General features: G+C 39.5%; 1 protein-coding gene across 1 annotated transcript; it reads left to right on the top strand.

Annotated features, from left to right (window-relative positions):
* Positions 1 to 11,609: 11,609 nt before the first annotated feature.
* Positions 11,610 to 12,464, top strand: LOC138871112 (uncharacterized). The gene is made up of 2 exons (XM_070148968.1): positions 11,610 to 11,936; positions 12,075 to 12,464. The coding sequence occupies exons 1-2, from the start codon at positions 11,610 to 11,612 to the stop codon at positions 12,462 to 12,464; spliced, it is 717 nt and encodes a 238-aa protein (XP_070005069.1).
* Positions 12,465 to 14,832: the final 2,368 nt, after the last annotated feature.

The following is a 14,832-nucleotide window of genomic DNA, read 5'->3' as shown; positions in this document are numbered from 1 at the left end:
TTTTAAGTAATTATTTTAAATCATTTTCATGCACAAGTAATGTTTTTGTTATTTATTAATTATTTTCTACAAATTATTTATTTGTTAAAATGGGTATTTAAAATTTAGCCCTTTTCTTAATTATTTTCGGACCACACCAGCCCAGCTACTTAAACTCCTAAGCCCAACACCCCTATGTACCATCCCAAATCAATTAACCTAACCCGCTAAACCCGGTCGATACCCGTTTATTATAACCCGTCCCGGTCACTTTTAAAATCCCAGGTGTTGATCTTCGGCCCATATTCCTTTCCCTTGTTTTAATTAACCAAACCCCTAACCCTAACTCTCATTTACTCAAACCCACCGCCTCTGTATTCTCTTATGTCTTACTCTTATCCTCTCAAAACCCTAGCGCCGTCATCTCACAAATCTCTCCGATTCCAACCCCAAAATGGAATCAATCCATGATTCCTTTACCTTTTTAACCCCTCCTCCTTACTGGTTACCCGTTTTTGGTATTATATAATTGTTTGCCTCATATTGCAAGCAGATCTTGTAAGAATCGAACCAAAAATTGGTTAAAATCCTTAACTTGTTGTTTATTCCGTCTGTGTTCATCATTTTGCTCTTTGTAAGTACGAATATTTGTGTATCTTTTGTGAATTCTTACTTACCCTAAATTAGGGTTTTCAGATCTCTTTTAGTTGAACTAAAATAGGTTTGACTCTCTGATTTTAAGTATTATTCTATCCATATTCGTCCTATATTCTACTATGGCCTATTTTTATCATATTTGTTTTTCAATATTTGTCTTACCCTAAAATTAGGGTTTTCAGATTTTCTTAAATCGGACTAAAATTAGTTTGACTCTCTAATTTTTAGTGCTATTTGGTTCATCTTATGTTATTATTGTGTATATTCTGGTAATATTTGTTTTCCTAAAAACTAGGATTGCTTGACTTCTCCAAAATTGATTCTGAATTGATTTCGCATGCTACTCTTTCCTTTTCTTCTGAGGTTGATTGATTGTTTTCCTTGTCTGTGTGTTTAACTTTTACCACTATTTAAACCCTTTCCCCTTTCCCCTTTAGGGAGACTGGAACTATCAAAACTTTCAGTGAAAACTTAGATTTTAACTCTAATTCTCTTTCCTCATTTGTTTCTGGTCTTGGCCGGCTGAAAGCCAAGGCCAATTAATTTTGGACTCGACTACTGTGATATATATTCTTGTTTTCCTGCCTAACTGGTAAGTCATTATCTCTTGCCATTTTGTTTTTCTATATTTCCATAATTTGTGTTTTTCGAGCCAGCATGTTTGAACTTTATTCTGAGCATGATTCTGCAACTTTTATGATTCTATAAGTTCATCTAATCCCATAAGGGATACAATTAATTGGTTATCTTGAATAATATGAATCCTCTTAAAGGATAACTTATTATCTTAACTTGTCTCATGCATACTGTTTGCTGGTCCTGAACTTGTTCTGAACTTAGCATCCTTAGGGTACTACTAGTATGGAATTAGTTAATCAATCCTAAACTTTATAGATTTGTATTGTTACTTAATTCATGTGCCCTGCCAACTTGTTTTCTAACATGTCTTGCACCCCTCTAAATTCATGTGATAATTTGACTGTTTGCCTTAACACTTTGCCTAAATGTTGCTGTGATTAAACAAGGTTGTCCTAAAATGTCAGCATGCACACTTAGTGTAATTAGGTCTTTTTCTGACTTAACCTGTTTAAAACTATATACTTTGCAAACCTTGCCAATTGGTTTCTTGGTGCAATTCTTCCTACAAATTCTGTGTTCTAAACTCTGTTATGATGGTTTTCTTCAAAAATCAACACTGTTTTAAATCTGTCCCTTCCTCATTTTATGTGCTGCTACTTTTTAAACTTCTACCCTTAAGTCCTTTAGGTTCTATCCTCAACCTCCCCAGTGTGAGCACTATTCAGGGTCTATGTGAGATTCCTGTGAACTCTGACACATTGGGGTTTGGTTCTTAACCTCCTTGGAATAACTTCTGAGCATTTGTTCTCTAGTGTGAGCATTGCCTTGGGTCCCTGAGTCCCTTGGGAACTTTGACACACTAGAAACCTGGTTCTATATGTGCTATGGGTGAATTACTCAACACTGACTATGTTGTACCTATGAAATAAGCCTTGAAGCTGAAATAGTTTGAAGTCCTGGTTGCCCGGGTATATTTGGGCCTAATAAAGGGATCCCTATAGTTTATTTCATTACTCTGATGTAATTCATTTACTAATCTGGTCTGTAATAACTTTGTAACAAACAGATTCTAGGGTGTTTAGTAAAAATTGGGAAGGGTTCTTAATTTTCTTTGTTAATTCGGGTAGAAATCCTACCTATAGGGTTTCATTTATGCTTTTGATTCTGCTCATTTGTCATAACTGTATAAGTTCAATATTGTGCTCACGTATTAGAGATCCTGCCTATAGGGTTAATATTAATATTTATTAGAGATCATGCATATATGATGTATCAATATGTCCAACAAATATGTGTTAGTAAATCATGCATATAGGATTAATATCTTGCTTAATTGTTTTCTGGCAGTGTGTAAAATTTCTGGCTATATACTGCATAATAGATATCATACCTATAGGATAAAAATCAGTTCAATAGTAGATATCATGCCTATAGGATAAAGATCAGTTCAATAATAGATATCATGCCTATATGATAAAAATTAGTTCAATAGTAGATATCATGCATATAGGATAAAAAATCAATTTAATAGTAGATATCATGCCTATATGATTAACGTTAGTTCAATGCTAGAACTTATGTCTATAGGTTAATGTTCGTTACACTCGCAGAAATCCTGCCTGTAGGATTCTACTAAATGATTCCAAATACAACCGTCACTGTTAATCATTTAGATAATATGCCTATAGGATTTAATGACCATTCTGGATTTATAGTTGTGATTTACTATTATTCATTATTGTCTGAAGCGCCCAGATATTATACTGAATTAAAATCAATAGGCAAATAATAGATCCTAGCATTCACATTAAGAAACTGAGTTCTTTGCATACTACTGCTCTCCTATTTCTCACATAGATATCCTGCCTATATGACTTTAAGATTAATAAAGCCTGTCAATCAATAGCGTGCATTTGTTGTTTTATGTGTGGAGGTCAACATGAGCTCATATCTGCTTTTATTTGAAAGTCCTAATTGTTTTTCTTGTCGCCTAGTCTTTTACAGTTTTGAGCAACTTAGGCTTAGTCTAGAACCATCCCAAATAGAGGCCCTAATGTCTCCAAGACCATAGGTAAGGGACAGTTAGTGCACGCATAGAAAACGAACTAGAATCAACTAGAGCGCTTTAAGTAACAACTTAAAGATAGTAATCGGGTAGTAGGAGATGGTAGTCTGTGCTCGCTGGATAATATGAGTAATATCCCCGTCCTGGGGGAGTTATGAAGTATTATTTATGTTGCACGGGGTGTTCCTATAGGCTAAAAAATTTAGGACCCCCATCCCTATTAAATAGATCTCTTCGATTTCCTAGACTAATTCGCTTAATTTAAGTTTGGTAGGGACCCACCGTTATGGACCTCGAAGGGTGCCTAACACTTTTTCCTAAAGGTAATATGAGCCCTTACCCGATCTCTGGTGATGCAAACTGGTATAATATGAGTTATCTGCTCTAGGTGCCCTAACTCACCTTAATTCGTTAGGTGGCGACTCTAACCAATTCCTTTTCCCTACACTCTCAAAGGAGTTGTCAAATGTCGAAACACGATTTCGCGAGAAAAAGGGGGAGCGATAGCATGGCGACTCTGCTGGGTATTATCTTTAGGCTCTTACCATTACAAACTTGATCTACATGAATTAGTCTATCTCGATAAGTGTATTTTTATTATTTTGCTATTATTCGAATATCCCGCTCTTGTTTTCCCTTTTTATTGCTACATGCACATCTTTTTCCCTATTTCCCCTTTATATGAACTCATATGAAACTCTTCGTTTAATTCGATTACAACGTGTGTTTCCCCTTAGTTCCTAATTATGATCACTTGCTCCAAACTTTTAATATTTCTATATCATGTCTCTCCCCAATCCTTACCCCCTTTATTTGCTTTATTACAATTCCTTTATTTCGCGAACTAACTTCTTCCCTGTTTTTCTTTCCTTTATGTCTTTACGTTCATTCAATACTGCATTTATTTTCAAACATGTGAAATACTTGACAATGTGTTTTTTTTTTGCACAAAGCATACTCAACATCGTATTTCACTCGTTCGTACTAATACCATAACGGCACTTTTTGAGTGTCCGCGCTCTTCCTAAAATCATCCTTTACATTTGGAAAGGCTTATTTGCAGTAAAACATCGATCAGCGGTGCAATCAACAGTTCCGTGCCTTTCCCTCTCAAGTCGTCCGCTTGAGGGTACCAGTCTAGACTTCTATAGAAACCTTACTCTGATAATAACTGTACATGAATCATGATCAAACCTAGTCCGGGTTAATATGTTGTCCGCATAATAACCTTCTAAGAAAAACCTTGTCCAAAGTCCACCGGGATTTCCATAATCCCAACGGGCGCAACCATGATATGTGCATTATTTGGAGAGATAAATGCCGACATGCCAATCGTTAATGTGTAAGTAGTCGAATCCGGAGGGGGAAAGGGTCTAACTCTGTTTATTTTTGCAGAAAATGAGGCACAAAGTTCTCAGGTTCGGCATGGTCCGAAATATACCACCGTTATTGCTGGATTTGTGGGAAAACCTTTCACCAAGCAACAAACAACACGTGAAAAGGGTTCTTGGAAACTTACCCTTCTTATTAGACATCCAGCCAAACAACATGCTGATCGAGATTGCTACTATGTTCTGGGACGGAGAAAGGGCTGTATTCCATTTTGGCAATATAGAAATGACTCCTCTTTTGGAGGAAATAGGAGGATCTGCTGGATTGCCATGGGATAGTCCCGGTTTACTAGTACCAGAAAATCACATGATTAGGGGGTTTCTGAAAATGATGGGTTTGAGAAAGAATGACGACTTGGCATGCACAAAGAAGTCCTACATACCCTTCGACTTCCTCTATGAACGATCCAGACACAAAAAATCTTACCGTATCTTTCATGACGAATTCTCCATTACCTCCCTAGGTTGGACTCATCGTAGGGTTTTTGTATTCATCATCTTCTTTCTGGGTATAAATAGTGTTTCCAAGCCAGGGGGATAGAATTCACACCAGGTTGGCCATGGTAACCAAAGCTTTAATAAAGGGAATCGAGGGATAAACATATACTATTGTTCCGATGATTGTAGCAGAATATACCGGCCTCTGGATCGTTGCAAGAAAGGGTTCAAACATTTTGAGGGTTGTAACTTGCTGCTGCAGATTTGGTTGTTAGAACATCTTCAGAGAGGCCAATATCGCCAAGAGTTTCCATGGAGACCATGGAATGATCACATAGCTTTCCACCATCCGAAAAGAATGACCTTTATCCCAGACAGGTTTGCACAGCCAGATAATGCTACATAATGGGTACAGTTTTTCTGCAATTTGACCGAGGACAAGGTTCATTGGATGTTCGAGTGGTTCCCTACTAGCGAATTCATCATTAGATCCAGGGATGTTTCGCATTTGGTGTTGATTGGGTTAAGGGGCATACATCCCTATGTTCCTATCAGGGTCATGAGACAAACTGGTAGAAAACAAGTCATACCGCGAGTCTCCAAAATGAGTCATTACAAAGCAGATTTTCAGGATGTCGCCATTCCATACAAATGTGAGGCACAACACATGTGGCATTTGAAGATTATCATGGAAAAGGATACCATCGAGCCAGATCGATAGCACGCAGGTCATGTGTACTTCTACCAATCATGGTTAGAAGATAACGTAGCAGGAATAATCGAGCCAGGGATTGGCCAAGGAAACAAGGTCATAGATGAGGCTGCTGAAGCACATGTGAAGTATGAGAGGCTACACAAAAGAGTCCTTGAGTCTGAAGCTAGGAATTTGGAACAACACAAGTTAGACATGGAGTCAATTAACGAGTGGAGAGAAATGGCTACAAGGTCGACATAAAGGTTGGAATATTTGGAGCAGGGTCTAATGGAACTGGAAGGGAAGATGAGGAAAAGGGTCGTAGACTGTAAGAATGTAGAGGGCAACGAACAAGGACACCTAGCAAGGGCGTACCTGCTGCTGGACATGCACGACATGGAGAATCTTATCAATGGAGCCAAGAGGGTCAAGTATGGAGAAGGTCCCTCTAGGACCAAATAGATTAGGTTTATCTGTTTTTTGAGTCATTTTAGAATTCGAATGTAATAAGGCAGATGCCATTAGTAACTCATTTATTTATTGTCGTTTTTAGGTTCGTCTTATTTATTACATTAATGAAACGAGGCATTTATCGGCATTAAGTTTCTCCAAATCTACTTGTCGCTAGGCTTACCTCGGGCATAACAAGGTTCCCCAAATTATGACGTGAATTTACATTCCTACAATACATGCAAATACTTTTCAGAATCCTTACTGACTTGTTTACCTTTTTTCCTTTTTCTTTATTTTGATTATTCCCATCCCCTAAGGTTGGTTCGCACATACTGGCATTGTCAGCATATCACACCAGATCTAGAGGCCCTCCTCCTCCTCCTCCCTCTAAGTAATCCAAAAAGCAAGGGAAAGGATAAGATGGATGATATGAGTGGTATCCGTAAGGAAAAATCTGTGCACGTGGAGAATGTTGAAACTTCAAACGGTCGGAGTACTCTGGCACATAATTACTTGGTCCTGCGGTTGTAACAGAAGATACTAGAATTGCAAGGGGAGCTTGAGTAGGTCCACAACCTGGCTAACCTTTCCCTCACCCTAAATGTCCCAGATATTAAATAGCAAAATGCCCAGAACCAAGTACCTTCTCAAAATACACCAAACCAATGACCACAAAATCCTCCCGCTCCCCATCAATACGCAATACCTCCCCAGAATCCTAATCCCCCACCAATACCAACACCCCCTCAAAAACAATATCTCCCAACTCAATACCCACAAACCACTTACCATACTCCTCGGAATACTCCACAACCCATCCCTGATCCGCAAAATTCAACTAATGATCACCACTATACTCAAAACCCCAGCACCAACCAAAATAGTCCCATATACGTGAAAACCTCACTCCACTCCACTCAACCAATCTCATACACACTAGAATCCACTAAGAAGGACCTGCTCATTAAGAGTATGGTGGAAGAGCTCAAGAAGCTAACAAGTCGAGTCCAGGGTGTCGAAAGAGGCAAATGTATTGAAGGTTTGAATTATAAAGATCTGTGTATTCAGCCAGACGTAGAACTGCCGGAGGGTTTGTAAAGTTCGAGATGTTTCACGGAGCAGGTGACCCGAAAGTACATTTGAGGACGTACTGTGACAAGCTCGTGGGAGTTGGGAAATATGAAAGAATTCCAATGAAGCTGCTCATGAGGAGTCTCACTGGAGACGCCCTACCTTGGTACATCAGTCAAAATCACAAGAAGTGGGTAACTAGGTAATCATGGCATTAGACTTCATGGACCGATTCAGGTTTAATACAAAGAATGCATCGGACGTCTTCTACATACAGAACCTCAAGAAGAAACCAACGAAAATGTTCGGTAAATATGATACTCGATGGAGGTCAGAAGATGAAAAGGTCAGGCCGACACTAGAAGAAGAGCATATGAACAAATTCTTTGTCAAGGTCCAGTATGCACAATACTATGAAAGGTTAATGGTCATCGAAAATCACTAATTCTCCGATCTCATCAAACTCGGGGAAAGGATTGAAGAAGGGATCAAGAGTTGGATGGTAACCAATTTTGAGGCATTGCAAGCTACAAACAAAGCATTACAGTCAGGGGGTATATCAAAGAAGAAAGAAACACTTCCACCCACATACCAACCTTCACCTCCTAGATATCCTCAATCCGCTACCGCCTACCACACCCAACCAGCCTATTATTATTCACCTCCAACCCGCCAAAACTATCAAAAACCTAGACCCAATTTCGATCGTAGACCATCTAGACAGTACACCCCTATTGCTGAGCCCATCGACCAGCTATATGAAAGACTAAAGGTTGTCGGATATGTTACCCCTATTCCCGTTATCGTAATGGAAAACTCCTCCCAGTGGGTCAACCCAAACAAAATATGTGCATACCATTTCGGCATGAAGGAACATACTATTGATGAATACCACACTCTGAAAGACAAGATTTAGACCCTGATTGATACCAAAGTCATACAAGCAAAGGCAGTCGCACCCAATGGTCACAAGAACCCTCTCCTGGACCATAGTGGTGAAGGAGTAAATGCGATAGAAACTGATGAAGAATGGGATCCTGAAGGGTCAATTGGGATTATTCGGGAAGGTGATGACCCTAAGAAACCTGCAGCCACACTCACTCCTATTGTGGTATAGATACAACCATCGGTCGAAGTTGAGGTAGCTGCATCAACTTCATTTGAAATTGAAGTGACCACACCTATAACTACGCCTACTCCATTTGAAGTACAAGTAGCCACACCTTTTACTGTGACAGTGGCATCCACGCCACCCTTCAATTCCAACATCGTACATTGGGATTATGTTGCCGAAGCTTGGAGAAAAGGGAAAGAAAAAATGGAAGAGTCTGATGCTGCACAAGGGATTACCAGAACTGGAAGAATCTATACCCCTAAAAATTTGGGAGGAACAAGCAAGGAAGTTGCTGCCAAACAACCCATCATTGAAACTAGTCCAAATGATCTCTGGACAAAAGTACAGGCAAGAGAATACTCTATTGCTGATCATCCGAACAAAACTCCCGCCTAGATATACATCTTGTCGCTGCTACAAAATTCTGAGACGCATAGGAATGCTCTGATGAAAGTGTTGAATGAAGCTTACGTGCCCAACAACATAACCAGTGGATATATGGCCAACATGGTAGGGCAAGTACTGGAAAGCCAGAAGATCACCTTTCACAAAGATGAACTACCACATGAGGGATTGAGCCACAATAGGATACTGCATATCACAGTGCAATACAAAGATAAGTTCATTTCCAGGGTTTTGATAGACTGAGGGTCCAGTCTCAACATCTGTCCGTTGATAACTCTAAAAAGGTTGGGAAATGGTTTGCATGAAATACGAGTAGGAACTATGAATGTGAAGACGTTTGATGGGTCGCAAAAAGCCATGATTGGGGAAACCAGATTATATTTGCAGATGGGTCCTACTTGGTTCGATGTCGAATTTCAGGTGCTGGACATATCTGCCTCCTACAATCTGTTATTGGAACGACCTTTGATACACGCCATCGGGGCTATCATATCCACTTTGCACCAAGCTGTTGAATTTGAATGGAATCATCAAGAGGTAACCATTCATGGAGATGGGAGCAATCCCATCTATACCAATCAAACAGTTCCGGTTGTAGAGAATAGAAGGAAATTGGGTGGAGAAACTTATCACCGCATTGAGCGCGTCAACGCAATTGAGAAAGATAAATGCTGGAGCCACAAAATAGAAAGCATACTAGCATGGTCTAGGTATGAACCCAGCAAAGAGATTTGGAAGAAGCTCCAGGGCATTACCAACCAATACAGTTGAAATGTCATGGTACAACTGTTGGGCTTGGATATCCGTATACATGGTAGGAATATGATGATTGGTCGCCACCATGGCGCGGTCCCTATTACCCTCTTAAGTAGCCAATGCCGCATCTGAGTCAGACCTTCCATCAGGCCAATACAATATGGGGATCCGAAGAAGAAGAAGCTTTGGATGGGCTAAGGAATCGGTTCTTAGAAGACGAAGATATGGATTGCAATGTGATAGTTGAGGAGGAGGAGGAAGAAGGCCTTATCATTCAGACGGTGGAGAGAGGAGCATTTCTCAGGAACTGGACCGCCACACCATCCAGGGCTAGATGAGTCCTAGGGTAGCATGGCTACTAATGTTATTTAAAAAACAAGTCTTTTGACCATTTTGTTTTGAAAACACCTTTCTTTCAGTATTTTGTTTTGGAAAACATTGTTTTGAAGTCATCTAGACGATACTTTGTTTAACGTTTCAGCATTTATCAAAAAAATTGATGTTTTATTATCGTTATCTTTCATATTTTTCTTCTACAGCATTACTATTTCTTACCTTGATGAACCAACGACTGTGGCATGTAATGAGACAATGCAATATAAGGATAGTGACTTGGAAGAATAAGATAATATACTTGAGGAAGTTTTCAGAGAAGTTGAGAATTTCGAGAATAAGCGTAAATCTAACTTGGACGAAACTGAGACAATCAATTTGAGAGATTCTGAAACCATCAAAGAAACTCGCATAAGTATTCACATGTCACTGTCAGAGTAGGAAGAATACACTCATTTCCTGAAAGAATATGAGGATATTCTTGCATGGTTATATGATGACTTAACCATTCTAAACACATCTATAGTGGCTCATAAGTTGCCTACCAATCCAATGTGTCCTCCGGTGAAGCAGAAACTCAGAAAGTTCAAACCAGACATGAGCCTAAAAATCAAGGAGGAAGTCATTAAGTAGATCAAAGCCAAAGTCCTCAGGGTAGTTGAGTACCCAACCTGGTTAGCCAACATTGTATCGGTTCTGAAGAAAGATGGGAAAGTCAGAGTGTGTGTTGACTCTGGGGATTTAAACAGAGCAAGTCCCAAGGACGATTTTCCACTACCAAATATACACATTCTGATCGACAATTGCGCCAAGCATGAACTCAAATTCTTTGTAGATTGTTTCCCGAGTTATCATCAGATTTGGATGGACGAAGAAGACGTAGATAAAACAGCTTTCATTATACCATGGGGAGTGTATTGCTATAAAATGATGTCATTCGGTCTGAAGAATGTTAGGGCCACCTATATGAGGGCCATGGCGACCATATTCCTTGATATGATAGACAAGGAAATAGAGATATATGTTGACGATGTCATCATCAAATCCAAGAAATCCACATATCACAAAGCAGATATGACTAAGTTCTTTGACAGGCTACAGAAGTACAATTTAAAATTGAACCCCGCAAAATGTGCATTTGGGGTTCCTATCGGAAAATTATTGGGATTCATCGTCAGCCGCCGACGAATCGAGTTGGACCCTTCAAAGTTAAAGCTATCCAAGAATTACCACCACCAAAGAACAAGAAGGACGTGATGAGTTTCCTGGGACACCTCAATTACATCAGCCACTTTATAGCACAGTCCACAGTAATATGTGAACCAATTTTCAAAATGTTGAAGAAGGATGCTGCAACCAGATGGACTGAGGATTGTCATAAGGCTTTTGACAAAATCAAGGATTACCTATCCACACCGCCAGTCCTAGTCCTACCAGAGCCTGGTAGGCCACTGCTAATCTACCTCTCTATATTAGATGGGGGCTTTCGGTTGTGTTTTGCAACTACATGACCAGACGGGAAGAAAGGATCAAGCTATATATTACTTGAGTAAGAAGTTCGCACTTTATGAAGCACGGTACTCACTGCTAAAACGCACTTGATGTGCTTTGACCTAGACAACTTAGAAATAAAGGCACTACTTCTGTGCCTATACCACATACCTCATATCAAGGATGGATCCTCTGAAGTACGTCTTTCAGAAGCCTATGCCTACCGGGAAGTTGGCCAAGTGGAAAATATTGGTGAGCGAGTTTGATATCATCTATGTAACTCAGAAGGCAGTCAAAGGACATGCTTTGGCAGATCATCTTGCCGAAAATCCTGTAGGAGGAGAATACAAACCACTAAAAACGTATTTTCCTGACGAAGAAGTGTCATTAATAGGAGAGGACGTTGATGAAGCCTACGACGGTTGGAGAATATTTTTTGACGGAGCTGAAAATTTCAAAGGAGTGGGTATTAGAGCAGTTTTGGTGTTAGAGATAGGTCAACATTATCCAGTATTCACAAAGCTTAGGTTTCCATACACCAACAATATGGCAAAATATGAGGCTTGCATCATGGGGCTCAACTTGGCCATTGACATGAATATACAAGAGTTGCTGGTAATTGGTGATTCGGATCTTCTGGTACAACAGGTACAAGGAGAATGGGTTATGAAAAATACCAAGATACTACCATACATGTATCATGTGCAAGAACTAATGAAAAGGTTCACAAATATAGAATTCAAACATGTTCCAAGAGTCCAGAACGAGTTCGCAGATGCACCGGCTACTTTGTCTTCCATGATACAACATCCAGATAAGAATTTCATCGATCTCATTCCAGTAAGGATCCATAGTCAACCAGCTTATTGTGCTCATGTTGAAGAAGAAATGGACGGAAATCCATTATTCCATGACATCAAGGAATATTTGGCGAAAGGAGAATACATAGAGCAGGAAAACCATACTGAGAAACGCACTCTACGTAGGATCATTTCTTCCAAAGCGGAGGAATTTTGTATAGGAGAACACATGGTCTAGGACTATTAAGGTGTTTTGATGCCAAAATAGCTTCCAAATTACTCGAGCAAATACATGCTGGAACCTGCGGTCCACATATGAACGGTTTTGTTCTAGCCAAGAAGATACTCAGAGCCAGATACTTTTGAATAACTATGGAAATAGATTGCATTCGGTATGTCCAGAAATGCCACTAGTGCTAGATACATGCAGATATGATATGAGTGCCGCCAAACAAACTAAATGCAACAAGTGCACCTTGACCTTTTGCTTCTTAGGGAATGGATGTCATTGGTCTGATCGAACCCACTACTTCAAACGGGCACATGTTCATTTTAGTGTCCATCGATTACTTCACAAAATGGATAGAGGCTGCATCTTACAAAGCTGTAACCAAGAAAGTCGTTGTAGATTTTGTTAGGGATCATATTGTTTGTCGATTCGGGGTTCTTGAATCTATCATCACTAATAATGACGCCAAGCTCAACAATGATCTAATGAAATCCGTGTGCAAAACCTTCAAAATCAAGCACAAAAACTCCACAACATACAGGCCTCAAATGAACGGAGCCGTGGAAGCTGCCAACAAGAACTTCAAGAACATACTAAGGAAAATGGTAGAGAATCACAAGCAATGGAACGAGAAGTTACCATTGGCCTTATTGGGATACCGTACCACAATCCGTACATCAACCGAGGCAACTCCCTATTTGCTAGTTTATGGTACCGAAGTTGTCATTCCCGTTGAGATTGAAATTCCTTCTTTAAGGATCATACAAGAAGCTGAGCTCAGTGATGTAGAATGGATAAGGAGTCATTTTGAACAATTAGCCCTCATAGATGGAAAAAGGATGAATGCAGTGTGTCATGGTCAGCTTTATCAGAATAGAATGTCTAGAGCATTCAATAAAAGGGTCAAACCAATACAGTTCACACCAGGGCAGCTGGTGTTGAAGCGGATCTTTCCACATCAAGATGAAGCCAAAGGAAAATTTTTAGCTAACTAGCAAGGTCCTTACATGGTTCACAGGTTACTAAAAGGTGGAGCACTCATACTTACAGAAGCCTATCAATTCGGACGCAATCAAGGGATTGTCGCGCCCCCTTTTTCCTCGCAGAATCAAGTTTGTGACATTTGGAGGGACAACTCATTCCTTTTGGAAATTGCGTTTGATTTGAAGAGTCGCCACCTGATGATTATGGTGCATTAGGACAACAAAAGGGTTTGATTTGAGTAACCAGAGATTGGATAAGGGCTTGAAATTATTACAAGGAGAAGGTGTTAGGCACCCCTCAAAAACCACTAGTGTAGTTCCCGGCCAGACAATTATTGTGAGTTTAGGGCACAATTAGTATATAGACAAATAAAGCTCAAATAGGAGGGGATTTCACATATAAAGGATTGAAAATAGACAAAGTTTAAAAGTGCAATTTGAGGAAGCAGATTCTGGAATGAAAATATTAAAGAAATAAGAATAAAGGAAATGGGGGGTCCTAGGTTTACTAAAAATATTGATCACCCCACACAACGTCCAATAATCACTCCTCAATGAGGAGCTACACGTGATGTTATCGCGTGGTCATCATATCTATATGTACCCTTTCCACCCCGTTAAGGCATTTAAAGTGCGGGTTGGTCTCGTTTACTTATTGCATACTATTACCCATCCCAATCCTATCAGTCCCGGAGGCATTTAGGACTACTAATCCTAAAGGGAGGGATATTGGGCTTATTTGTAGTTTCAAAGGTAAAAACTCTAAGGCGACATACAAAACACGTATTGCAAGTTGGGGGAAAACACATAACAAACAGAGGCTCACATATACCTCCTTGAATAAAGAAGCACGTATTCAACATGACATACACATACTATTTAGGTCTGATTATTATAGATGAAGAAGGACGGTTATTGAGGAAGTTTTAGTTTATTACATAACTCAGATAAGAAGTCCGAATCAAGCCTGCCTGCTAGTTGTAATAATTAACAGAAACAGATTCAGCTTATAATTTTACCCTAAGGCTTGCATAAGCGTTGGACAAGGATCCTATAGGCATAATATCTACTGGATTCAGAAAAACAATGAAATAGTAGGGCCTGAAACATACTGGTTAAACTCGCTAAATAAGGGTAATCAAATTGTTAAAAGAGAGGCAAGTCTTAATGAATTGGTTACAAGTTATACAACTGACAGTACCCGATATTATCAATTTTAGCTCTATAAGTTGAATGAAGCGGCACAGATTCGATTAGGAGTTCCTATAGGCATGCTATCTACATGTTTTTGATTTTGAACCTTGTAGACATGGTGTAAAAATGCAGAAAAATCTTATTGGCATAGTATCTAGATGCACAAGACTGGTTTTAATCTACAAACATGGTATCTAGTT

Source organism: Nicotiana sylvestris, chromosome 6 (genome assembly GCF_000393655.2).
Source record: "Nicotiana sylvestris chromosome 6, ASM39365v2, whole genome shotgun sequence".
Taxonomy (NCBI): Eukaryota; Viridiplantae; Streptophyta; class Magnoliopsida; order Solanales; family Solanaceae; genus Nicotiana; species Nicotiana sylvestris.
This window is presented reverse-complemented; position numbering and strand designations above follow the sequence as displayed.

What these genes read in the sequence shown, in the direction of transcription:
- LOC138871112 (XM_070148968.1), top strand. Translation starts at nt 11,610, where the DNA reads ATGGATCCTCTGAAGTACGTCTTTCAGAAGCCTATGCCTACCGGGAAG. An exon ending in AGATAGGTCAACATTATCCA is followed by an intron (nt 11,937 to 12,074) that starts GTATTCACAAAG and finishes CTGGTACAACAG; the next exon opens with GTACAAGGAGAATGGGTTAT.